The sequence below is a fragment of the Canis aureus genome, chromosome 15 (assembly GCF_053574225.1).
Source record: "Canis aureus isolate CA01 chromosome 15, VMU_Caureus_v.1.0, whole genome shotgun sequence".
Taxonomy (NCBI): Eukaryota; Metazoa; Chordata; class Mammalia; order Carnivora; family Canidae; genus Canis; species Canis aureus.
In genome coordinates this window covers 43,354,869-43,381,176 of record NC_135625.1, presented here as the reverse complement: position 1 = coordinate 43,381,176, position 26,308 = coordinate 43,354,869, and the positions used below count along the sequence as shown (strand labels likewise).

Here is a 26,308-nt window from a genome sequence, read left to right as displayed (position 1 = left end):
AGGTCTGAAGGGTAACTGTTTCTAGGAAAGGAATGTCACAAGGCAACCACCAACCTGGTTTACCAGATCCCAAATCAGGATGACAGGTCTTTCAAAAGGGATGCTATTAATCCAAATACAGAGTGGGGAAGGACATGAGAATGGAACAAACATTTGCTGACCGCATGTTATGCCAGGAGCAGAAAATACTGTGCCGGTGCTTTTGGTATATCACCTCACTTTATCCTCATAACAACTCTAATGAGGTGACAGTCTCATTTTATAACTAATAAAAGAGATGTTCTTAAAACCTAGGTGACATGCCTAAAGTCACAATGCCAATAAATGGAGGATTGAGTATTTGACTTGGGACTGTAAATTATATGTGGACATCTTTTTTTTTTTTTTTAAATAGATCCTTACTTATTCTAATTTCCTTTAGGATTTATATCTTTCATTTGACATTTACAGAAAAGCTGCTATATAAGATACCACTATTCCAGATGCCGACAATACAGCAATGACTAAAATCTCTGCCTTCAGGAATTTAATTCTAGGGACACCTGGGTGGCTCAGATCATGATCCCATGGTCCTGGGACTGAGCCTCACGTGGGGCTCCCTGCTCAGTTGAGAGCCTGCTTCTCCCTCTGCCTCTGCCCCTGCTTGTGCTTGCTCTCTCACTCACTTTCTCTCAAATAAATAAGAACTTAATCCCAGTGTATTAGTACTCCAAAAGTTAATCTTATTTCCAACTTAGGGTTTCTCTTTCTCACAAAGAGAAAAGATAAGGAATCAGTGACCTAAAGAATTTCAATATTCATCCACCTACAGGAGAGCTGAACTGCATACACACTTGGAAGTTTACCAGTATTCACTATTCTGACTTACGTATAACTTAAACACACACTTAAAACTTCAATACGTAATATGAAAGCTGTCACATCAGTCAGTGGTAACTGGATATTAATGGCCAGACCAAAGAAGATGCAACCAGTAGAGGCTCTATTAATATCACTAGAGAATCACTTGAGGAAGTAAAAGTTATACGAGGAAGTAGAAAATTCTGTACTCCAGCCAATAAAATGAAAACCTTAATAACTATATGCTGAATGCAAAAATAATCTCACCGGTGAAAGAAAGTATCTGAGAGAATAAAATTTTTTAAAAATGACTTAAACCACTGGGGATCCCAGGGTAGCACAGCGGTTTAGCGCCTGCCTTTGGCCCAGGGCGTGATCCTGGAGACCCGGGATCGAGTTCCATGTCAGGCTCCCAGTGCATGGAGCCTGCTTCTCCCTCTGCCTGTGTCTCTGCCTCTCTCTCTCTCTCTGTGACTATCATAAATTTAAAAAAAAAAAAAAATGACTTAAACCACTAATCAGAGAGAAATAAAATAAGCTTCCCACAAGGAGCAAAAGAATATTCCCCAACCTACTAACCTGCCTTTAACCCAACTCAACAGAGAATAAATAATTTGGCCACTAGGGTAACAAGACAATCAAGTATTGTCTAAGTAAAACTTGGCTTGGCAAGCCATGTGGCAAAGTGTCAGGAAAATAGGTGGGATTCTTAACCTATGCACAAGACCCCTCTAGGCAGACAGAGAGGGCCCTTCCAGTAGACCCACAGAGGCCAACTCATGAAGGAATTGGCCTGGCGAGTTAGTGGTGGACGCCCATTAAAGTCAGATAAAAGGGGTGTGACGTCAACTCATCCTCACTATGAACTCCATCCAAAGGACAAAGACGTGGAATAAAGAGGGAGATGGAATTTTCTATGTCAGGTTGTTTGGATCCTAACTTGATGTCAGTGCTGGCCTCTCCCTCCCCTCATTTCCTTCTTGCCCACCCTCTATGAAGAGTGGCACAGGGTAAGGGTAAGGTGGACCCACACTGGCAAGGCAAAAATGTTGTAGAGACTAGAGGCCTACCTATCCTACCAGGTTTACATATGTGGCAAAATGGTAAGGGCTGGTGAACCCACGTGGTTTACATATGTGGCAAAATGGTAAGGGCTGGTGAAAGGCACGTGGGTTTCACTGTACTACTCTTTCAACTTTCCTGTACACTTGACATTTTTCTAAAGTATAAAAGTAAAAAATGAGCAAACGAAAAGCATGCAGCTTCAAAGTGTTTGCAATGGAAAGGAATGAAGATGGTATCAGTGCCTACATGTGGGGCACACACTCAGTGGTAAGCTCTGGATAACTTTAAATTTTAAATCTCAAACTATCAACTTCTACGAATAAGCTTGAAGATTTAAAAAAAAAAAAAAAAAAAAGGTTTGGGTCAGGCCCTCTCTCACTTCTGCTGTCTGTTTCTCTAGGCCGGAGCCCTGTGCTGGTCAGGTGGCCCCCCAACCATGTTCCTGCCCAAGGCACATGCCAGGGTCCAGAACCTTGTATCTGAGCTCTGTGGTCTAAGGTCGTTCTTTGCCCTGACCTTCTCAGACAGTGTGGCAGACACTATCATCTGAGGACAGTAACAGTACCAAAGGATTAAACGGGAGTTTTTCCTATGGCTATAATTGGCAAAAGAACTGCCAATGTGGAAGTGGAAAAATTAGTTGCCAAGGGATGAAATTCATTCAAATGACAACCTGTCCCACTGCTGGCCATTCCAGGAAAGTAGGGAGTGGAGCTTTTTAATGGGAAGGAAATCTGTTATTCTATATACATAATTCACTCTATGACTGAGTCCGGAAGGAAGGGAAATCTATTTGAGTTCAGTACCTGCCTGACTAGCCCTCTGTTGACCTCTCCACCCTGTCTGTACCCCTGTCAACTCCACCCTCTGGAAGGAACAGAGGACCAAAATATCTCCCCTCTGTGTTCCGCAGGGACTCCCAGGGACCCCACACACTCTCCCTGAAGGGCACAGCCTGATTTCCAGGGCTGGGATTTACCAATGTCACTCAGCAGGGTGAGGATGGCTCCTTCCCGCAGGCCACAGCAGTTCTCAAACTGGTTCAGGTACTGTCAAGAAGTTGAAAAGAAGCATCAGAGTGAGCAGTCCCTAACCACCAACAAGCCCACAATGTGTTTTACCAGCAGGAGTCATTTGAGTGCCAACCCCAGCCCTGGGCTTTGGGGACCTGGGCAGCAAGACTGGGAGGCACTGGCCCTAGGTGGAGGAGGAGGAAGCAGCAGTGAGAACCCCCACAAGTGCTCAGGTACTTACAGCTGAGGTGTCTCATTCTAAGGTGACGGATTCTCATTCTCACCTAAGCTGCAGTTCTGAGGGAGACGGGCCAGAGGCTATGCTCAGCCACAGTGGGAGCACGGCTCCTGAGAGGCCCGCAGAGGGCAGAGTGGAAGGTACTCCCTGAAAACCACGCTCTGGCCGCTTCCCCGACATGGCCTCACTGGGTGATGATGGTGGTGGGGAATGCATAACGAGCATTTACTATGTACCTGGGACCAGGCAAACCCTGCACAGATTGGCTCAGCGGAGCTCTACCTACACTGAGTCATATCCTCCCACTGCCACCAACACAAGCACTGTTAGGGTTTCCACCTCACGAGTCAGGAGCCTGAGATGGAGGGGTGCCGTGATGTCTGCTCACACAGCCATTGCAGGGCAGCCCTGGAACATGAAGCCACATCTATCTGAGGCCTGAACTCAAACATCTGCCCTCTTTGCCCCCCTGGCCCGGGCTCAATACACTGCTGGCAGTTGGCCTCAAATGAAAACAACGAAGAAAATAACTTCCAACTGAGGGTTATGGTCATTAACTAATATTTATATCCAAGAGCATCCAAGAGCCTATTTCCTGAGCTGGGCATATACATTTCACTCTTTCAGTCCGTTCTGGCTTCTACACCTGCTCATGGGCTAGCCAAGCTCGTCTCTCTGTGCCCAGGGGAGCAGACTCTGAACTTTTAAGAGGAGGGAAAGACAGGCTACTTCATTTGGAGAACAGAGAGAACTGAGGTCCCAGGTGCTCTGGGCAGCCCACCCCCAGGTACAAGACTGCAAGGACTGCAGGCCTCCCTCAGATCACTCTGTGCCCCACACATCAGGTCAATCGTGCTGCTGTGTGCATCATCATCTTCCCTGGCTGATGAGCTCTTCACTGCCTACCAGAGATCGAGTCTCGGGCTTCTGAGCCCTCCGCAATCTGGTCACTTCCCACCAACTCCCACACTACCCTCTAAGAACCACTCACTCAACCGCAACAACATGACTGTCTCCCATTTTAAATAACTGCATTTGGTAATCGGATGATTGTCAAAGGTTATGAAAATAAAGAGGAAAACTGAAGCACTATCAAGTCCCCCATTTCCATTCACTATCAGTCCCCTGCCTATAGGTCATGCCAATGACTGTTCGCATCCTGCCATGGCCCTCCCATGACCTGCCTATCTCCCATGGCAGGAGAAAGCCAGGCGAGTAGATCAACCCTTGTGGGAAACTTCCTTTACAAAAAGAAGGCAGAAGGGGCCAGAAAAGTAAGGAGAACAGCACACGATGCTGGGCCCAGGAAGCTGCCGTGTCAGGAAAGAAGAAATGCCTGGGTACCCTGCTCCCCACCCTCCCCATATATAATATCGTGGCCTTTCTTCTAGCATGAAGAGCACAGGAAGGTGTGCACTAACAGACCAACCTCTTTTCAACACAAAAACAACTTAGTTGTCTAGAGCTTTTATTTTTCCTCCTCCTATGTGGTACCACATAGTTTCATAGACAGAGAGGTGGCCTGCGGTTGGCTTCCCACTGCAGCTGTGTGAGGCCTGCTACTCCACCTCATCGTTCTAGGCCATAATCTCCATCCTTCACACAGCACTCCCGCTGTACCAACATTACAGGGATGTTGAAAATCAAACCAGGCCAAGAATAAAAGCAGGTTGTACGAGCCAGTTTCAGAAAACTTTAGGGAAGGTGGACAGGCACAACTGTCCCCAAGACAAGGAAGGGCTGCCACCACTGCCCAGTGGCAGTGTATGTTCTCATAAAGAGAAGTTGATGTGCTAAAGGGACAAACGCCCAGATGATGAGTCAGTGGTGGCTCTGGAACGTCGGCCCAGTTCCCTGATTATGAAGTCAGCTCCCTTCCTGCCTTACTCTGTGACCCTGGGTGCAGCACTGCCACATCTGTGGGACAATCCCCCCCCTAATAAGGACAGCAGTGACGCTGATGCACTGAAGGATTGTGGTGGCCCTAACATGCCCAGGGAAGAAAAGTTTGTTTTGGAATTTGTCCAGTCTTCCCCGTCCTCAAAACCTGGTGACTTTTTCTTTTCATTTTAATAATCACTGTGCAGTACATACAGCAAGCCCTTCCCTGACTTTCTCGTAAAAGCTTCTGATTCAGTCTCTTGATTCACATCACGCACATGTCACCCCACCCCAAGCATGGGATGGGGGATCTGAAAAGAAAAAGTAAGCCCACTGCAATCCCTGTGGCTGCCTGAGCTTCCTGATGATGAAACAGTGATGCAAAAGGCGTCCCCACTGCCCCTGCCCAGACGGACTGCGCCCTGCTACCCTGGAAGCCTCACCTTTCGGAGATCTCCTCCTTGGCAGTACTCCATGGCCAGCAGGGGCAGGTCATTGGGAGCCAAGTTCTGCATCCCCTCAGGGACATCCCGGGCAGCCACCACATTGGGGTGGTTCAGCCTAGGAAGGAGAGACCAATGAGGGAAAAACCCAGGCTTTGGCTCAAACCCATTCCCCTCCTTTGTCAATGTCTCAGCAAAGCTTTACAACAGAGGCCTGGACTAGCCAAGGGCCCTCAGGAGTAAACAGGAGGATAGAGGTCAGGAACGGGCTACTTACCTCGGTGCCCGGTCAGTTAGCATCCACCCAGCTCTACTTTCAGCACCACGAGCTCAAGGACTGTGAGTGCATCATGTGCAACTTAAGTTTCTTTAGAGTGCCCCATATCAAGTCCTCACTGTACTTCGAAACTGCTTCTAAAAGCATAGAAAGTAGAGGGACTTCCAATCTCATGCCATTCAAGCAGGGATGGGGTGTGTGTGTGCATGTGTCTGTGTGTGCAAACAAGGTGATACCTCTGTTTTTTAAGAGGTTCATAGAAGGAGCACCTCTATGTTTGAGGTCTTCCAAGATGACTCAGTTGCTAGTTTACTTAAATGCTGACCAACCCCCTCACTACCAGGGAGGACAGATCCATCCAGGAGCTGACAGTCCCTGTACCCACACAGGAGAAGTAAGTACCTGCCATTAGTTCACAGCAGTAGAGAGGAACATACCACCTTAGAATTGGAAATAGAGGAGGGAAGAAAAGCATCTTTGGTGACGAAGGAAAATGCACTGTGATGGCTATTTTAAATTATTTAATATGAGAAATAAAACTGACCAAAAGCCCTTTATAAGGCTCAGTGTTGGACACTAATGGCCACTCCTCTAGAAGTCATCTGTTAATCCTGACGGAGGGACTGAGATTTATGATTTTCTTTTCTGGATGTAGCATGTGGGGTGGTTGCTCCAGATCCCAAAGCTCAGAGGGCTCCCTCCAGATTTCATTTCCATGCCCCAACGGGGCCCCTCAGCTCCTGTGGTCTCCTCATCCCCCTGCAATGCCGGCCCTGTCTCAGTTTGGTGTACTGGGCCCTCACCTTCTCATGATCTGAATCTCCAGGCACCACCGCTCTCGATTCCGGGGGCTGAGCTCCTGCCGGCACTGCTTGATAGCAATCTGCTCACCTGTTTCCTGCAGAGAGAGCAAGCACGGGGATGAAATGAGCAGAGCCCACATCCCAACCCACTGAGAAAGCCATGGGTCAAACATAAACTTGTATCCTTAGGGCCCAAAGCATGGATCACAGGACCCCTGGAATCCCAAAGCCCACATATGTACCCACTGATGGATGGTCCCAAGTTGCTCGCCAGCCTATCAGGCTGGCCTCCACACCTTTGCCTCTTCCTTGACTTTCTTGTTTCTAGCCATCCAGTCAACACCAAGGCCCTGTTTGGTTCCCACCTCCTCCATGAAACCTCTGCTAACCATTCCTGTGAAAGAGATTTCTCACTTCTCTGAGCCCCAACTGCTAGATAGAACCATATGACATTGCTGGTATTGACCATTTTGACCTACACAAATGGCACTTCTTTAGAACTCAACCTAACAATGCCACATGCTTCCATTGTTCATACAAGAGTGTTGTCTCCCCAGAGAAGGCAAGTCTAGCATGGTGGCTGGAACACAAGATGATTCAAGTTAGCATTTACTAGCTCTGTGACCTGGGGCAGAGTGCTTGATCTGACTCAGTTTCTTCATCTGTAAAATAAGAATACCTATACCCACCTTCTAGGGCTATCATGAAGCTTAGCACCTAGCAGTGTCCAGCCCCTAGGAGGTGTTCAATAATGCTACTGGGAACAGACCCATGTTATGCAAGTACTCCTGGCATTTAAAATCCTTGGAAAGTTGGCTCTGCTCTGCCTTTCCAGCCTCTGTCCCAAGAGGCCACCCTGGGCATCTGACATTGCAGCTGGATTAGACCACCTGTCCAGTCCTATGCTTTTCTAGTCTACACTTTGCTCACATGGGTACACAGGCACTACCAAAGCCTACCTCATCAGGCTCTTACCTTGCTCTCCAAAGAGCAACTCCTTCATTACACATATCTACCAAAGACTTATCTTCTGTAGAGTCGTAGGGTTATACTATTTTCTATGTTAAATTACAGGCTTCTCCATCTTCATGTACTTTAACCTCTTCTCCAGTAACTAGCACACTGCCCTTAGCAGAGATTTTGTGAATGGAAAAGAAGGCAATCAATAAAACATTTTTAGATAATTAACTGACTGCCTGGGTCTGAGGATTAACTCATCCCTTTTCCTTGGTTCTCTAGACAACACCAAGAATCCCAGGGAACAGACTAAAAGGAAAGAGCCCTAAGACCACAGTGCTGGCAGCAGCAGGGACAGTGGCTCTGGCCTCAGGTGCTCTGACCCCCACAGGGGGTGACCACTACATGGCTGCCCCCTCCCTACGCCTGTAGGGGCCTCCAGGATGGCTGAGGGACAGTCGATGCCTGTGGCTATGCCCCTGGTAGCACCAGCCGAAAGCTGGTCCTGCCATCAGTGAGCAAGCTGACTTATACCAGTATCCTGTATGCTGTGGGTACATGCAGCAACAACCTCCCCAACAGCCTTATGTACAAGGGAAGAGCCAATGCCTGCAGCTGGTTACACTAAATCCTTCAACAAGAAAAGATTTCAGAACAGTACCAAAATTCTACTACTTGCCCAATGGAAGGATATTCTAGAGACCTTGAAAGATCGTTTTCTTAGTTTTTCTTAGTTTTGTCATTTTATGAAAATGCATACTGAAAAGAATTTCAGTTTTTGTAAGTGTAGCAATTCACGGTGCCCAATGTCTTTAAAAAGACATATGTTGAGGGGCATCTGGGTGGCCTAGTTGGTTGAGGGTCAGACTCTTGGCTGCAGCTCAGGGCTTGGTGCTCCGTGGGGGTTCTGCTCAAGATTCTGTCCCTCCTTCTCCTTCCCCCTCTTCTCCTCTCCCTGCTCACACATCTCCCCCCACCACACTAAATAAATAAATAAATAAATAAATAAATAAATAAATAAATAAATAAATTCTAAAAAAATACATTGGGAACCGTGGCAGGACCTGCTGGTGTGCACATGGTTGTCCTTACAGCAGAACTACATCACAGCCACACATTTAACAAACTGGCCATGACCCCTACCAGAACAAAGACCCACACAGTAAGAAAGTAAGAAAAGGAGCAATAGAAGTCACCTAATGAGCAGAAGCTGTCTAATAAAATCACTGAATCACTGATCATTAGACCAGTCCCTAAAACTGACATTCAAGAAAGATAAGCTTCAGAAATAAGGTGGAAGCATCTTCTGCTTCTTGTAGCTCCAATGCCAGAAAACAGATAGGACATCTCTACGATCCTCTCAGAAGTTGCTTCTAACAAATCCTAATATTGCTGTGGTTAAGCTGTGTGTCATACAGTTACCTCATATGTCTACATTAAAAAAAAAAAAAAAACCTACTGAAATAGAATTCACATACCACACAATTCATCCATTTAAAGTGGGCAGTGTAACGGTGTGGGGTATAGTCAGAGTAGTAGAACAAAAACCATAAATCAATTTTAGAACATGTTCATCACTCCTGGAAGAAACTCCGTATCCATTAGCTGTCACTCTTCCCCCAGCCCCATGAGCAAGAGCAAACCACCTATCTTTACAGATTTGCCTGTTCTGAATTTTCACATGAATGGATGGACTCACACAATATGTGGTCTTTCGTGGTGGCTTCTTTCACTTAGCATGATGTCTCCAAGGCCCACCCATTTGGTAGCCACATGTCTACTTTTGTAAGGACAAACACTCTTGGGTGCAGCCCATGGCACTAATAACCAGGTCCTGCCACACCATTCACACATTGCTACTGGAGTCCCGTTGTTTGGCCTAGATCCTGAGGCACTCTCTGAAGAAGAGCTGAACTCTTTCAAAAATCATAAATCCTGTTGCTACTGAAGTAATCAGTACAGTTGTACAAGCAAACTCAGGTAGAAATCCATCTAAATCATTTCATGAGTTAGGGAACATGTGAAAATACAGTCTCTTCAATTGACCTACAGACTGTTGGATCTCACAAAATGTTACACCCTCCACATCATGCACTTCCCAATTCTTCTGTCTGTTCTCAAACCGATTTGAATTTGCTTTCAAGTTTCACTTCCCCTTCATGTTCAGACTCAAACATTTTAGCCCAGTTCTATGGTAACTCTGTCAATGGCAGCTCTGCCATGCCAGTAGAGGTGCTTGTTTCCGGTCAGGTGGGATCTCCATGGAAACTGAGACTGGCACGCACAGTTCTACAACTGACGGGCCAAGTGTAAAACGAGGTAATAGTGCTGAGGGAGTCCATTCACCATGTACCATTTTGATGCACAGTCTGATAAGTAACAGTTCAGCAAGAGATACTGCAACTCACGGTTTGTTACCTCAGAATGATTCAGAGCTTAAATCAAGGTATTTAAAGATCTGCATCTATTTTAACTTCAATATACAGAACAGTGTGTTAGGTTTTTGTTTTTGCCTTTTTTTCACTGCTGCTACTAACAAACTGCCACAAACTTAGTGGCTTAAAAAAACACAAATTTATTTCCTTACAGTTCTGAAGGTCAGAAGTCTGGTACAGATCTCAATGGGCTAAAATCAAGATGTCAGCAGGACTATGTTCTTTTCTGGAAGCTTTGGGAGAGAATATATTTCCTTGATCTTTGAAGCTCCTAGAAGCTGCCTGTATTTATTGGCCCAGGGTCCCTGCCTCCATCCTCAAAGCTAACAAGGACCACTGACTGTTACATTGCATCATTCTGACCCTGACTGTCCTGCCTTCCTCTTCCACTTCTAAGCCCCTCGTGATTATGCTGGGCTGACCAGATAGTCTGGGATAACCTTCCCATCTAAGGTCAGCCAATTAGTAACTTTACTTAATTCCCCTTTGCCATGATGACCTACCATATTCACAGCGTCAGGGGTTAGGATAGGGACATCTTTGGGAGGGGCTGTTACTCTGCCTACCACAGAGAGTATGCTTTCTTCATAAAAATGACAAATCAAACTTCAAAGGTAGATTAAGTGATAGAGAGAGTATTTTATGTAATCTAGCTATACACTGGATAATTGTAGATAATTGCCATCTTCTGTCCAACACAAACACTGGATCCAACACATAGCTGTCCCCCGGCCGAAAGCAGAGTCCAGAAATAGATTTTAATACTGAAGACTGATACTAAAAACTGAAGATGTGCTATTAGCCTCAGTATCCGAATTCAAATTAAAAAGTGAACTTGGCAATATGAATACTGAACCCATGGTGGGCTAACTGGGCAGAGACACCAGAATTCACTTTCTATTTGTGTACAGCTCAGTCCTATGGCTGTAGGGGAAATCCTAACTCCATGGGCTGGGGAATGTCTCACACGGATACAGACACACTCAATCTTTTCTTATACAGGGGCCCTTGAGGCAGTATTCTAAAGCATTCCAGTTTTCCATGAGTAATACTGCATTTGAAACAGAAACCCACACAGAACGACTTTCTGTTGCTAAAAACATACCTGTTCTAGAAAGCAAAATTCAATTAAACAGTTCAGAAACAGACTAAAAATACTGGTTTTGAAACCCTGGGGAGTTTGTTCTCCACTAGCAACAAAACTCCAAGAGCAGAGGATGACTTTCTTTATTTGAGCTGGAACTTCCTAGAGTCTTAGCTCAGATCTATGGAAACCTAAGACTTGGCCCAAATCATCTCAACACCCAACTTCTGGTAAGTGGACTCATGTGGGATGAAATTTAAAGTGGGTTTGTATTTTGAGAAAATGGAGACAGACGCCAACAGTGTCATCCATATTGAATGCAGTTTATTATGAAGGTCCCTCAAGTCTGCGACTCTTTGCACATGAAAACACAAAACTTGGGGCCCCTGGGGGGCTCAGTGGTTGAGCATCTGCCTTTAGCTCAGGGAGTGATCCTGGGGTCCTGGGACTGAGTTGGCATCGGGCTCCCTGCAGGGATCCTGCTTCTCCCTCTGCCTATGTCTCTCTCTCTCTCTCTCTCTCTCTCTCTCTTTCTCTTATGATTATATAAATAAAACCTTAAAAAAAAAAAAACTTGTGTAGAAATAGAGTGTAGTATCACGTCGGGGGGGGGGGGGGGGGGCCACCTTCTCAGATGGCTGAGAGCTACCAAAAGGTGTGACCGCAACAAGTGAGTTCAAAGTCAGTCTACTCAGGAGCTGGCACAGCTTCCCAAGTTAGCCTTCTTCTCATGAGGAGGGGAAATTTGCTGGAAGCCAAGAGGTACACTCAAACCCTTGGCTCAGAAACCTGTCTCCTGTTACTGTGGCAACCATCCAACAAATCACTGTGGTAAAAGGGAGTAATTAGTAATAACCAGTTCATTCCTTCTCAGGCCCTGCCCTCCAAGACGAATGCTTCAGAGAAGAGGTACAAAGCTAGGCCTAGACAGATCCTAGGGATAGAACCTGGGCCTGAGAGTCAAAAGATACAGGGTCTGGCTGCAGCTTCCCCCTGACTCAACCATGCTGACCAATCTATGCTGAGAGGGCTCTGAGTTCAACCCAATCCCTTGGATGTAAACACCCAAGAGAAATAGTGGCCTCCAAATATACTCACAGTGACTTGACGGGTGAAATAAGTCAGGGTTTAACTCCTTCATCCTTCACCTGGTAAATATGTGACACTGAGCCCATTACTTTAGTTTATGGGTCTTTATCCACAAGAGGGAGATGACTCTACCCTGCAGTCAAAACAAGATGGAATGTCTGATACAGAGCAGGCCTTGAGTAAATTACAGTAGCATTGCTTCCTTTCTCTGGCCCTGTGTAGATGTTACTCTACTCATTTGATTTGTCTTCTCTTCAGACCATCCACAGTCTATCTCCTTTCAAGATTCTGCTTAAGTTCCATTTCCTCAAGAAGCCTTCCCTCTCTCCTAAGCATTCAAAAAATAATATAGAAAGAGCTTCTAGCACAGCCAGCACAGAGCACTTTGGATAAACAGCAGCCGTTAGTATTTCTACACAATCTGGTGCTTATATTTAGACCTATCTAATATACTGCTGAGTACTCATTTTACCTCCTCAATTAGAGCGTAAGCACACTGAGGACAAGGTCATTTCTTTTCTTCCCTTCATGAAGCTTGGGTTGGTGCTCAATAAATTCTTAGTGAACTGACTGAAGTCCTTAAGACTTCAGAACACACACAGAAGCTGAAGTGAGCTTAATCTTGTCCAGTGAGGAAACACGCAAAAGTCAGCACTATTTCATAGAAGAGATAATGACACCTTCGTTTCTAGCTTTAGAACAGCCAGTACATACATTACCTCATGTCATCCTGACAGGCATCCCTTGGGAAACCAGGCAATTCTCAGCCTCTTTCACAGCCAAGTGCACAGAGAATATATTTGCAAGGCACTGTGAAACATTCCCAGATCCTTCATAAAGCAGCTGCTTTATTTCATGCCCAGACATGCTGAGAGCCAAGGAGATCAATATCTAAGTATCCCCAAAAATCCATGGGGAAGTTTAGGCCTAAAGCCATGAAGCTGGCAAGTTAACAGAGCCAGGACTGGAGCCCAGGTATGAGTGACTGGGAGCCATGTGGTTCCCCACCCCCCCTTATTCCCAAAAGGTGCTGCGGGCTGACGTCACTCAGGTCATCACCCTCTTCCTCTATTTTTAACAGCCTATCTAGTCTGTACTGATCAATGGTTTGTGCTGACCCTGAGGCTGAGGATTTAAGGGAGTACAGATGCAGCAAAGACTGCCTAGGCCCATGCTTGGTAATAGCATCCAAAAACTCTGGGAAACGGGTAGGGGCATTTGGTATACAGCCGTTCCTCACTAAGAAATACTTGTTTACATGCTGTTTTCCAAACAAGAGTTTTTCCTTAGTGCTTCAAAATGATTTAGACTGATTGAAGAGAACTGAGAATGTTCTTGGGGTGTCCCTAACCATAGAGTACCCACCATAAAAAAGCCACAGGCCATAATGGAGAAAGCAGGTAGTTGGGATTTGAATAGATACAGGTTCAGATTCCAGCTCCTTCACTTACTAGCTTAGACTCTAGGTAAATGACCTAACCTTTCTGTGCTTCAATTTCCTCAGCAATAAGCAGAAATAAGGACAATAGTTCTTGTCCTTATTGGACAACTGTTGTGGTTGGCTCAGTTGGAGGAGCATGTGACTCCTGATCTCAGTATTGCAAGTTCAAGCCCCATTTTGGGTGAACAGATTACTTAAATAAACTTAAAAAAAAAGACACCAGTTCTTTCTTTTAGGGTTATTGTGAAGACTGGAGATAAAGAGTGTAAAATACCTAGCCCAATGATGGCACATGGTAGGTTCTTAATAAGTGATGGGTCTGATTATTAGGCATTGCATATGTCACTAAGGATACCAATTCTTAGACTCTTTTATGAAATTGCTCTCATGATAAACTAAAAAGCCTCTCTTTTGTGGACAAGATAAAGTATATGGAGTATCAGGAAATGTACATGGTTGCAAAGTATAATCATCATACTGACTAGAGTCACGTTATCAAAACCACCCTGTCCCACCTGCTTTCTTCAAGATGCTCTGAACACTGGGGCATCCACCAAAGAACACACTATGCTTGCTCTGATCCTGGACATCAACTGAAGATGCACTCCTCAACTGAAGATGCACTCCTCAGCACTACAGCAGCCCTGAGGATTTCCCCACCTGAGGAACAACCCAGAAAGGGGATGAAGAGCTTCCCGGACTGAGCCAGGCTCATCAACAAGGTTACACTAAGTATTTGTGAAAGCTGACTCCTCCTGCTCCCTCAGCCCTCACCTTCAATTCCACCATAGAGTCCTAAATAGCTCTTAGATCTGCCCACTTCTCTGCATCTCCACCGCTATCAGCCCACTCTAATCTCTCACCTGTCCCATCTCCAAAAGCTTCATGACTGGCCTCCCCACATGACAGGCCAGTGCCCGTGGTGTCCTGGTACCAGCTCGTCTGAGAGCAGATTGTTAAGTATTCAGGAGTTCAGTGAGACCTGCTTGTTAAACTGTCAGTGGGTTGAAATAAGCCCTGGTGGAAGTAGTTACCCTGTGGAGGTTGGTAAACACTACTAATCAGGATATGATTTCCCAGCACACCAGGGCCTGGGCCCCTTCCAAACTGTTCCTGCAGTCAAAGTGAACCCCCTTCCAACAGCTTCCTGTTGCTCTTCAGATAAAAATATAAGCTCTTGGCAGGGTCTCATTGTTACTTTCTCTGTTCCAGCCTCGCTTGCACTGGCTCCCCTCTTCCTCCCTTCTGGGCCCACTGGCCTTCCAGTCCCACCAGCTTGCCAAGACCTGTCCCACACAGGGGTTCTGAATAGGCTGCTCCCTCTTCCTGGAACTCTCCTCCCACTCTCCCAGCTGGGCTAAGCCTGGCTAAGCTGGGCCAACTTACCAGTAACTCAGAGTTCTGCTTATGCATTACTTCCTTGAAGAAGCCTTTCCCTGACCTCCTGACCGATCACTGCCGTGGGCCCCTCTCCTGTGTCACACTTATGATAGTTGGGAGTTTACATTTGTAATGACTGATTAATGGCTCTTTCCCTTTTCCAAAAAGGTCTTTATAGAAAGTGAATGACTTTATGCACCTGACACACATATAACATAAAGACAATTGCTGTGGGGGAAATGAAAGAAAGCCAAAACCAGAAAGGGCCCCAGCTGACCAGGAACTCAGAGCCTTGACAGGACACATTCTCATACACAGACAAAAAGGCAGTATATGAAGCAGGCCAAATGAGTGAAACTGAAGGAATTCAGGGGAAGAACTAATTTCCATAGAATGAAGGAGTCCATGGCAACTTTACTGAGGAGGTGGTCTGCAGCTATACTGATTATGTAAAGCTGTCCAGGAGACAGAGGCTTGTCCCACAGAAGGCTCAGCCAACCAACTTGTTGGGAGCCAACAAGAGGAGGTAATGCTAAGAAAGACACGGTGAGGCCAGACTGTCAATTTGACTTTGGCTTTTTAAAAAATAAAGATTAAAAAAAAAGAACGAAAGAAAGAACAACCATCAACAAAATGAAAAGGCAACCTAGGGAGGAGATATCTGCAAATGATATATTCAATAAGGGGTTAATATGCAAAATATAAAAGGAACATACACAGCTCAACACCCAAAAAACCTAATGATCCAGTTAAAAAAATGGGCAGAAAACCTGAATAGACTTTCCCCAAAGAAGATGTACAAATGGACAGCAGACACATGAAAAGACTCTCAACATCAGAATTTTGTATTTCTGATTTCATCAACCCAGAATTTTCTGAGGTTCTGGCTCACGGGAGAAAAATCCCTTGTGCACAGATGTTTCTAAATGGGTGTTAAATAAACTAATTCACCGTTTCCCGTAAAAGGGACACTGATTATACATGTCAGGCCTCATGGCTGGAGCGGATTTTATTTCTGTAGCCCAGACACCGATAGGTTTACTCTCTCAAGGGGAGCGCTCAGTGGCGAGGCGACTCCCGACCCGAAGAGGGCTGAGGCATCCGGTACTTGGACAGGTCCAAGTTGAGGTCATCATGGAAATGCAAATCAAAACCACAATGAGCTATCACCTCACATGTGTCAGACTGGCTAAAATGAGAGAGACAAGAAACAACAGGTGTTGGCAAGGATGTGAAGAAAGGGGAACCCTCATGCACTGTTAGTGGAAATGCAAACTGATGAAGCCACTGTGGAAAGCAGTGTGGAGGTTCCTCAAAAACTTAGAAATAGAACTATCATATGATCCAGTAATTCCACTGATGTGTATTTAAACACAGAAAACAAAACACTAATTCGAAAACACTAGTATATGCACCCCTATGTTTATTGCAGCATTATTTATGACCACCAAGAGAGGGAAGTAACCTAAGTGTCCATGAATAGAAGAATGGATAAAGAAGATGTGTGTGCGTGTATACATACATATACATATATGTGTATATAAATGTGTATATGTACACACACATGCACGTATATATATACATAAAATATCCCATGCAATGGAATATCACTCAGCCATTAAAAAGAATGAAGTCTCGCCATTTGTGACAACACAGATGGATGTAATGAGTATTACCTTAATGAAGTAAGTTGAGGAAAAAATGTCATATGATTTCATTTCATGTGCAATCTAAACAAATGAATGAACAAACAAAAAAAGGAGAAACAGATACATAAATACAGAGAACTGGGGGGACCTGGGAGGCTCAGTTGGTTAAGTGCCTGCTTTCAGCTCAGGTCATAATCCTGGGTCCTGGGATTGAGCCCTGCACTGGGCTTCCCTGCTCAGTAGGGAATCTGCTTCTCTCTCCCTCTTCCCCTCATATCTGCTCATGTTCTCTCTCAAATGAATAAATAAAAGATGTTTAAATAAATAAATACATACAGAGAACTGGTGGTTGCCAGAGGGAGAGAGTTGGGGGATAGTTGAAATAGGTGAAGGAATTAAGAGGTACAAACTTTCAGTACCATAAATAAGTCATGGGGGGATGAAAAGTACAGCATGGGAAATATAGTCAATAATACTGTGAGAACATTGGATGGGGACAGATGGGGACTATATCTTTCATGGTGAGCACTGTATAATGTATAGAATCGTCAAATCACTATGTTGTACACCTAAAACTAATGTAATAATGTATGCCAACTTCAATTAAAAATAAAATAAAAATGAAGGCTACTGGTTTTCGAATAGGGGAACTTGAAAGTAGTAATTCTAGAAGACTAATCCATACACACAAACACACACACACATTTTTTTCAGGCCCATATCTATAAAGCCAGGAACAAATTCCATCTGACAATAGCTTTCCAAATTCATAGAGGCCATTCTGAGCTAGAAATGACAGACACATGGCACACCTGGACAGAACTCCTTTTGAGGAAAACCATCTCTACTTCAGCTGCTGAGATATTTGCTGCAGTCAAGAATCTAAAAGCTGTGGCCTATCTAGAGGCAGCCCAGCCCAGGTATATGTGGGGCCATAGAATGATCCGGCTCTTATGTTGTAATGTGAGGCCCACAGCTCTACTCGGACCAGAACACATTTGAGCCAGCTGTGGCTCAAAGGAATTCCAGCTGTGGCTGAAAGGAATTCTGGTTTCCCAGTTCAATGTGGGAATTACCACCTCCGGAACTGGACTCTGCCCTCCAGCTCTGGCTCCCACTCCTCCAGGGGTCGTTCCATCTACTCAGAGCTGACAGGACTCAGGGCAGGGCCTAGAATGTCTTCCAACTAACTGATAAAGGAGCGTGGCTGTCTGGAATGACTCTCTGATGTGGCTGGCCAGTAGCCTTGATGACTCTCTCGCTGGCTGCTGCAGCTGGCTCCCAAGAAGTGGTACACTTCCTTTCAGTCCAAAAAAGTGCTCAGCAGCCCCTGATCAAAAAGCAAGTGCTTCCTTCAAGGACTTCGGGGGTCTGATTTTGGAGTCAGGAAGCCAACTTCAGTTACTCAGTGACTGGGGGTTCCCTAGAGCAGTGGTCTCCAAATGGGGTAGATGTGCACCAGGGTTACCCAAGACTGGAATCCAAAACAATTAAATAGAAATTAAGCTTTTTTGATATTAACTTTATGAAATCTTCCTCAGATTATTTTTCAAAGATCATATATCTCGTGGACCCAAGGTATACTGAGGAAAATGGGCATTCCACAGGGAGTGGTGGACAGGGGCCTATGGAGACATGTTTCAGGTTACATGTGCCCCTGCTTAGGTGGATTATGTATTTATTTATTTATTTATTTATTGCTTAGGTGGATTATGGATCGTAGTATCTGAGGTCAATAAAATGACTCTCACAAAATGGACAAGTGGCTAAAGAAATTTCTGCAGAGGACTTCAGTACATGTAACACCAGCATAAGCAAAAAGGAATATGGAGGAACACTTCTATTGTGAGAAACTAAACTCATTTCAGACACATAAAGAGTAAAAACAATCAGGATCTAATCAGTCAGAAATAGGTCCAAATAATTCCAAATTATAAAAATTATTTGAAATACGGATTTTCACCCACTGTCCTTGATAATTCTCTGTTTCATTATGGATCTGTATAGTCTGTGCTGTGCAGTATTGCAAACAATAGTGGGAACACATAATTAGTATGTATTTAAAATATTTTTGGGGATCCCTGGGTGGCGCAGTGGTTTAGCGCCTGCCTTTGGCCCAGGGCGCAACCCTGGAGACCCGGGATCAAATCCCACGTCGGGCTCCCGGTGCATGGAGCCTGCTTCTCCCTCTGCCTGTGTCTCTGCCTCTCTCTCTCTCTCTCTCTGTCTGTGTGTGTGTGACTATCATAAATAAATAAAAAATAAAAATAAAAAAAAATAAAAAATAAATAAATAAAATATTTTTGAGCTAATTCTTTAAACACTTAAATATATTTTACGATGCTCATTCTTTAAATTTTTCAATTTTTGTATTTCAATATTAATACACAATATATTAGTACATGATAGCGTAATGATAATAAAGATACTAGTTTAAGATATATAAAAGTTAAAATGTTTTTACAATTTGGGGGCCATAGTCAGTAAAGCTTGGAGACCACTTAGAGGCAGCTGAGCAGCTCGGAAGCCCCCTGACGGTTCCCGTTTCTCACTCCCCCAAGAAGCCCAGGGCCAAGGACGAACCCCGTCCCCCACCCAGCACAGTGTAGGGCGGAGGCAGTTCCCAGGAGCCTGTCTTCCCGGCCTCTGGCTCAGCCCAGGTGCACAGCGCCCCTACCTGATTGTGCCAGCGGATCACGTTTCCAAATCCCCCTGTCCCAAGTCGTTCTTTCATCTCCCAGGCCCCACATGTTTGGGTTGGCAGAGAAGGTGACCAGCTCATGCTGCTGCCGTGCTAACTCTGTAAACAATTTGGCGTAGGGGACAAAAGATCAAGGTTAAGAGAAAATGGAACTCAAGCAGACGGAGAAGCTAAGAGACAACATTGCCCTTCGGTGCGAGAGAGGAGCTGGTTTTCACTTTATAAATGAACCAGGCTGTCTGGTTTGGTTTTGGGTTTGGGTAGCCAACTTTTGTCACCCCCCCACCCCCACCCCGCTCAGCCGTAAGGGAAGGAGGCGGGGAGGACAGTCCCTCGGAGGCCCGCAAAGGGCATCCCCCGGACCGCAGCGAGGGCGCCCTGTCCCGCGCGCTCTGCCCTGGGTGGCCGGGGCACGCTCTCCGGTCACGTGTGTCCTCACACGGTCCCAGAGCCCCCGCCTCCAGGCGGCCCCCGGAGTCACCCCGGCTCCCGCGGTCCGCCCGGAGAGCCCGACTTCGCAGCCCGACCCCAGGGTCTCCGGGAGCCTCAGGGAGGAGGGGGCGGGCTCGCGGGCGCCGAGGGGCGCGGGGTCTGCCGGCGGCACCTGGCCCGCGGCCGCCCGAGGGACTCACCTGTCGGCAGGGGCGCGGGGCGGGGCAGCCGCTCCCCAGGACCGGGGAGGCGGGGGCTAGGGCGGCCAAACCGGGGGCTCTGGCACCTCCCCGAAGACATTAAAATGCGGGAATCTCAAACGGGCCAGCGCAGCGCCACTTCCTCAAACACTTCCTGCTCTGACGTCACGGGGCACGTGGGCCGCGCGCCCTTAAAGGAGCCGCGGCGCCACAGGGGGCCCGGGGGGTCGTCGCCGCGGTGACCCGCCGGCGCGGCGCGCGGCTTCCAGCGGGCTCCCCCGCACCCGGACAGGCGGTGCCCCTGGGGCCCTAAGACGAGCCCGAGTGCGCCGGACTCGGTACACGGTGACTGGAACCTGCGGCGGTTTCTGGGACGGGGGAGACGGGGATTTCCTCCCGGGAACCCTCCGGGGGGTAATGGACGCCGCTTCCTGGGCTGCTCCCTCGCTGGAATTTCCCGCGCCCGCCAGGGTTTCCTTTCGGCCTGCTGACAACTGCCCGGCCCCTCCTCAGGCTGCGTCCTCCGTCCGCAGGGCTCGGCGCTCGGGCTCGGGCTCGGTGTCCAGCACGACCAGTCACGGATGTACTCCCAAGAAGCCACAGCCTCTACTACCCCCTTCACGAAAAATGAAAGGAGGGAAAACCTCGTAGTTTCCGCCGCAGTGATGTAGGGAAGTTGTAAGAGGTTCGCCGGTCCGCTGCTACCTGCCTGACGTGGTAATGAGGTGTGCCGTGGAGTTTCTCAGTTCTGTGCATTGCACTAACACCAAGCTGGTGTGTGTTGGTAGATTGACCCAAGCAGGAAGAGTAGCATTGGAGGAAACCTGAAGAATATAGCTCCCCTTTATAGGATGCTTCCGAAGCGCCGGGCGCTGCCTACACACACTCTGTACTTACAATTCCTTCTGCGGATCCCCAGGGCAACCCTCCACATCGGGAGGGATTGGATTCTTGTTCTTGTTATCCCCATTTTTTAAAAAAGATTTATTTATTTATGATAGACACACACACACACACACACACACACACACACACAGGCAGAGACAGAAGCAGGCTCCATGCACCGGGAGCCCAACGTGGGACTCCATCCCGGGTCTCCAGGATCGCGCCCTGGGCCAAAGGCAGGCCCCAAACCGCTGAGCCACCCAGGGATCCCCTTGCTATCCCCATTTTATAGGTGATAAAACTGATGTGCAGATAGGAAAATATGTCCAAGTCACAGGCTAGTAAGTGTATGAACTGATAGTCCAACCCAAGAGGCTGGTTTTTAGGTCCAAGCTCTTAATATTTGATGAAATGTATCATACTAAGAAATTCAGAAGGAGGCAAACTGGAGTTTGAATCCTCACACTGCTATTGACTACTCTGAGATTTGGGGGCCAATTACTTAATCATTCCAAGCGTCTATTTCTCTTCCTTTTTTTTTTTTTTCCAGATTTTATTTATTTATTTGACTGAGAGAGCACAAGGTGGGAGGGGCAGAGGGAGAAGCAGGATCCTTGCTGAACAGGGAGCCTGACACTCACACCTGGGGTTCCATCCCAGGACCTGGGATCATGACCTGAGCCAATGACAGATGCTTAATGACTGAGCCACCCAGGCGCCCCCATTTCTCTTCTTTAAAATGTGGGCAGTATTAGGTTGAATCGAATGAAGTCACCTTTTTTTTTTGTAAAACAAAAACAGTTGAAACACGAGCAACAAACATCAGTGGTTTCATCTAGTTTAGCCCAAGAGCAGTAGGAGGACAGGAGGACACCAGCAGAGTTGTCCTAGACAGATGAGTTAATAACACCAATGGCCATGCCCAACACAGAGAACACCTGTCTGCAGAAAACCTGAGGCTGAAGTCAATTTAGGAACAGTGACATGGTTTGTAGTGGTGGGTTACAGAGTGCACAGCCAAGAAAGAATTCTTCAGACATCTTTGATGCAAAAAGGTGGTTTTATTAAAGCATGGGAACAAGACCTATGGGCAGAAAGAGCCGCTGCCCCAGGATTGTGAGGAACAACTGATTATATACTTTGGAGATGGGGGAAGTAAAGACCAAGGGAAGTTTCCAAAAGGTCTTTCATATCCTAAAGAAGACTCACAGGATCCTGGAGGCCTTGCTGTTGCCTAGCCGAGGTTGTTTCTCCCTTTAGCAAAGCATTAACATTAAGAACAGTTGGGAGTTTCCTGGAGGCATGTTATATTCTGCTTGCCCCAAGTGTTTGTCAATAGGCTGAAGGTTATAAGGAAATTTAGTTTCATCTACATTTCCTTCTGCCATTGTTCCCCACATCATTCCCACTGAACAATTTTGACCCTTAAATCTTTAAGGTTGTCGAGGGTGGAAGGTCTCATCTTCTGTAACTTCTTCCTGCTGATAGGGGTACAGAGAGATGTCCCTACCTATGCGTCCGCATTGGTCAGTTGGGGAATTTATATACATAGGTGTTACCAAAGTCCAAGGTACACAACATATGTGTACCTCACTGAGTAGAAAGGATCATTTATCAGCTGGAAGCTATGGCAGTGAAGTCTTGGCACCAGGCAAGGAGACAGGAGAAAAGACAACAAAATAAGGTTAATAGTATAGTGAGAAAGAGAAGCCCAATAAAAATGGCATTGATGGTCAACTAAAATTTTTCTCCTGCTCTTTATTGTCCTTTAAAGAGAAGTTTGATATCTTCCACAGGTTCACAGGAATAAGAAGCCACATTAGTTTGCTCATTGGATTCCTGTGAAGGCAGTACAGGTTTTATACTTGATATAGAAGCTCATGAAGAGTACCTCTCTCATTTTATTTCAGTGGGAATACATAATATGACCCAGCAGGGGTCCTTCCATTTTGGAGTTAAAACCCCTGCTGAAAAAAAAAAAAAAAACCCTGCTGTAAATAAACCATCTCTCTGGGGTTTATATGGGGTGGTTTGCTAGTGACTATCATATCAGGTTTAGAGAGAATATAGTTTGCATATTCATTTAGAAATTTATGAATTAACCCGGCCTCAGAGCATTATAGTTTCCACCAATTGCCTATAGTAACTCAAAGGGACTTAACCCTATTGGTTGTTTAGGGGCAATCCTCGCTCTGAGAAGCCCTACTGGTAAGAGAGTAATCCAGTTTTCTTGAGTCTCAATGCTTAAAATAGAATATCTACAAGGATGTGTTTTTTTTCTTTACAAAGATGTGTTATTGAAACATTTTCTCTATAGTCTGTAATCACCCTCATTTTATTTTTTTTAAGATTTTATTTATATGAGAGAGTGAGCATAATGGGGGAGGGGTAGAAGGAGAGAAAGGGAGAAAGAGAGAAGCCAAAGCAGACTCCCTGCTAAGCCTGACATGGGGTTCAGAGCTCTACCCCAGGACCCTGGGATCATGACCTGAGCTGAAGGCAGATGCTTAACAGACTAAGCCACCCAGATGCCCCTATAATCACCCTCATTTTAAATCAGAGATAGCCAATTCAAGACTAATTAATTTGAAAAATAAGTCCAGTTTTAACAAAGTTGGCCTAATTATTTACATAAGCTCAGCAAGAATAGTGATTGATATTATAGATCTTTTAGAATCTGCTTTGCTGGAACTTTTTATAAGGAATCTCTAGATTGAACTTTTAGTAGCCTCTCTAGGCCAGAAACTAAGCCAAGTACTTGCCATCAGACATGCCTGCAGTACCTGTAGATTTGGGCAAATTCCTCTCCCTGAGGTCCCCAAGGTATCCTGAAGTTCCCGCACCTGCCAGGAAGTGACATTCTTTACTCACCTGTAAGGCACCTGGAAACTTTGTGAGCAAGGTATCAGGCCAACATTTCCATGAGGCTCTATTGGCTTCATGCTTCATAAAGTCAACCTTAGTTCCTTAAAGCTGCCTGGTCATATCTGAGTCTATGCAGGTCCCTCAAATATGACATTCCAGTCAAAGCCTTGGTAAAATACCGGTGTTTCCAATGATGTCCCGTTACAAGGAGAACAGATTCCTATTGAACTTATGCAAATGACCATGATTACCAAGAAGAAAGAATACTCACTGAGACCTTTTGAATTTCAGAGGGGTCTGCTATAGAGAAAAGTTAAATGCTTCAATTTGTTCACAGAGGAATATTTTATCCCATTTCTGTACATCATGGATATCTTAAGAGAAGGTTTCCTTGATCTGGAAGTGATCTGGAAGAGCAAACATTTAGAGAACCACCAATGATTCAAACAGGAGTCGCAAAAGCCATAATCAATTCTTCAGTTCATTTAGTCCCATGTTACTAATTCTTGGTTCAGCGTGAATGCAGCTTTTACATGGAAGTCTTAAGGTGGGCAGCTGTCCTGGTGACTTAGGTGACTGGTGCCCAAGACAGACTACTTTGTATAAGGACGGATGAAGAGAAGGCATCAAGTTTCTGGGTCTTATTACCATTCTGGCAGGTACTAACATCCTGCCAAAAGGCAGAGTTTCTCCTCCTCGTAGAGTAGCCGTGGGCTAGAGGATTGCAGCCGGAGCAATGCGCATGAAAGTGTACCAACAAGACTGTACTCCTTGGAGTGCCCGGGTGGCTCAGTGGTTGAGCGTCTACCCCAGGTTGTGATCCTAGGGTCCTGGGATGGAGTTCTGCATCGAGCTCCCCGCAGGGATCCTGCTTCTCCTTCTACCCCTGCTTGTGTCTCTGCCTCTCTCTCTGTCTCTCTTCTCTGTCTCTCATAAATAAGTAAAATTTTTAAAAAGTAAAAAGACTGTACTCCTTGAAGGACCCTTGGAGTGAAAGCAAAAGGACAAGAGATGAAGGATTCACTGACTTTGCACTGTGGCTTAGAGTCCAGTGAGAACACTTGAAGCCCCAGGTTGGGCACCAAAATGCTGTGGTTTCAAGTGGTGGGGTTTGGAGCCCACAGCCAAGAAAGAAGTCTTGAGACATCTTTTGTGAAAAAAAAAAAAAAAAAATGGTTTTATTAAAGCTCCGGGACGGGACCCATGGGCAGAAAGAGCTGCTGCCCCAGGATTGTGAGGAACAACTGATTATATACTTTAGGGTTGTGGGAAGTAAAGACCAAGGGAAGTTTCCAAAAGAACTTTCATATAGTAAAGAAGACACAGGATCCTGGAGGCCTTGCTGTTGTCAAGCTAACGTTGCTCTTCCCTCTAGCAAATCATTAACATTAAAACAGCTGGGAGTTTCCTGGAGGCAGGTTATGGTTTGCCTGTCTCAAGTATTTGTCAATGAGCTACAGGTTATAAGGAAATTTAATTATATCTACATTTCCTTTTGCCTTTGTTCCCCATATCAATATGTCAAACTAAACAGGTCATCTGTGCCAGCACTGCTCCCAGCACCCTCCCCCTATATTTACCCTATAATCACTGCTAATTAGCATACTCAGTTTCAAAGCAGGAAGAGAAAGGAGCATGACTGAATAATTGTAAAGCATTTAGAATTGTGCCTGATATATTGTAAGTGTAATATAAGTGTTTGTTTAATAAATAAAACGTATTGAGCACCTAAATGTTCTGGGCCCTATCTAAAGCCTATAGGACATAAAAAATGTCTCTTTAAATCCTGTCACTCTGCAAATCACTGTTCCTGAGAAACTTAGCAAGACATCCACAGATTTGCCAAAGACTGATTCTGCACCACTATAATTTAAGAGTTCTCAATTGCTCAGCTCAATATAACTTGTTTTCAGGACACCTGGATGGCTCAGCAGTTGAGCCTCTGCTGTTGGCTCAGGGCATGATCCTGGGGTCCTGGGATCAGGTCTCGCGTCGGGCTTCCTGCATGGAGCCTGCTTCTTCCTCTGCCTCTGTCTCTGCCTCTCTCTCTCTCTCTCTGCGTCTCTCATGAATAAATAAATAAAATCTTAAAAAAAAAAAAAAAACTTGTTTTCAACTGAACATAAATCTCTCTGATAAGGTCGCATTTATTTAGATTCTTTAAAAATTTGATGATGGCCCAGGAAGGGGCCTCCAGACCTTATCATATCCCACGACATTTATCATCTTAAGCCCCGTTTTCCCTCAAGATAAGACATGTCCACTGTCTACATCTGGTCTCTATCCTGCTCTACAGACATGAGCAGGCTGTCTGCAAAGAAACATTTTCAGATGCAGCAAAAAACAAACCAAAAACCAAAAATCAACCAAACAAACATATCTCTTTTTCTTCCTGCTTCGAGGCTTAGTGTGCTTTTTAGCAGTGACTATAGGGTAATGAAGAAATACTGACCAGCCTGAGTGCCTGGCACAGTTCTGGGTACCACTAACTCAGGGGATCCAAGCTATGTAACTCTCATCAGAGGTACCTAGAATCTAATTGAGGGTGTGAGATCCATGGAGAGGCATCAACTAATGAGTAATAAGGACCAGGCAATAAAAAAAATCTGTGCTAATTTGTTCTGCTGTGG

At 45.6% G+C, this 26,308-nt stretch overlaps 1 protein-coding gene across 5 annotated transcripts in view; it reads right to left on the bottom strand.

Moving 5' to 3' along the window:
* IKBKB (inhibitor of nuclear factor kappa B kinase subunit beta) overlaps positions 1–20,105 on the bottom strand; it is a 61,770-nt gene extending 41,665 nt beyond the window's left edge. Inside the window, exons 1-6 of one of the 5 annotated variants that reach the window (XM_077849357.1) lie at positions 19,273–19,395; positions 12,135–12,258; positions 6,561–6,655; positions 5,758–5,894; positions 5,481–5,598; positions 2,885–2,954 (exon numbers count right to left, since the gene is read on the bottom strand). In XM_077849357.1, the coding sequence (XP_077705483.1) occupies positions 2,885–2,954; positions 5,481–5,598; positions 5,758–5,780 (211 nt within the window). In that variant the 5' untranslated portion in view covers positions 5,781–5,894; positions 6,561–6,655; positions 12,135–12,258; positions 19,273–19,395. Of the gene's footprint in view, positions 1–2,884; positions 2,955–5,480; positions 5,599–5,757; positions 5,895–6,560; positions 6,656–12,134; positions 12,259–19,272; positions 19,396–19,928 lie in introns of those variants that run through there. The other 4 variants (XM_077849354.1, XM_077849355.1, XM_077849358.1 and 1 more) reach the window with 4 other exon arrangements.
* Between the last annotated feature and the right edge of the window lie 6,203 nt (positions 20,106–26,308).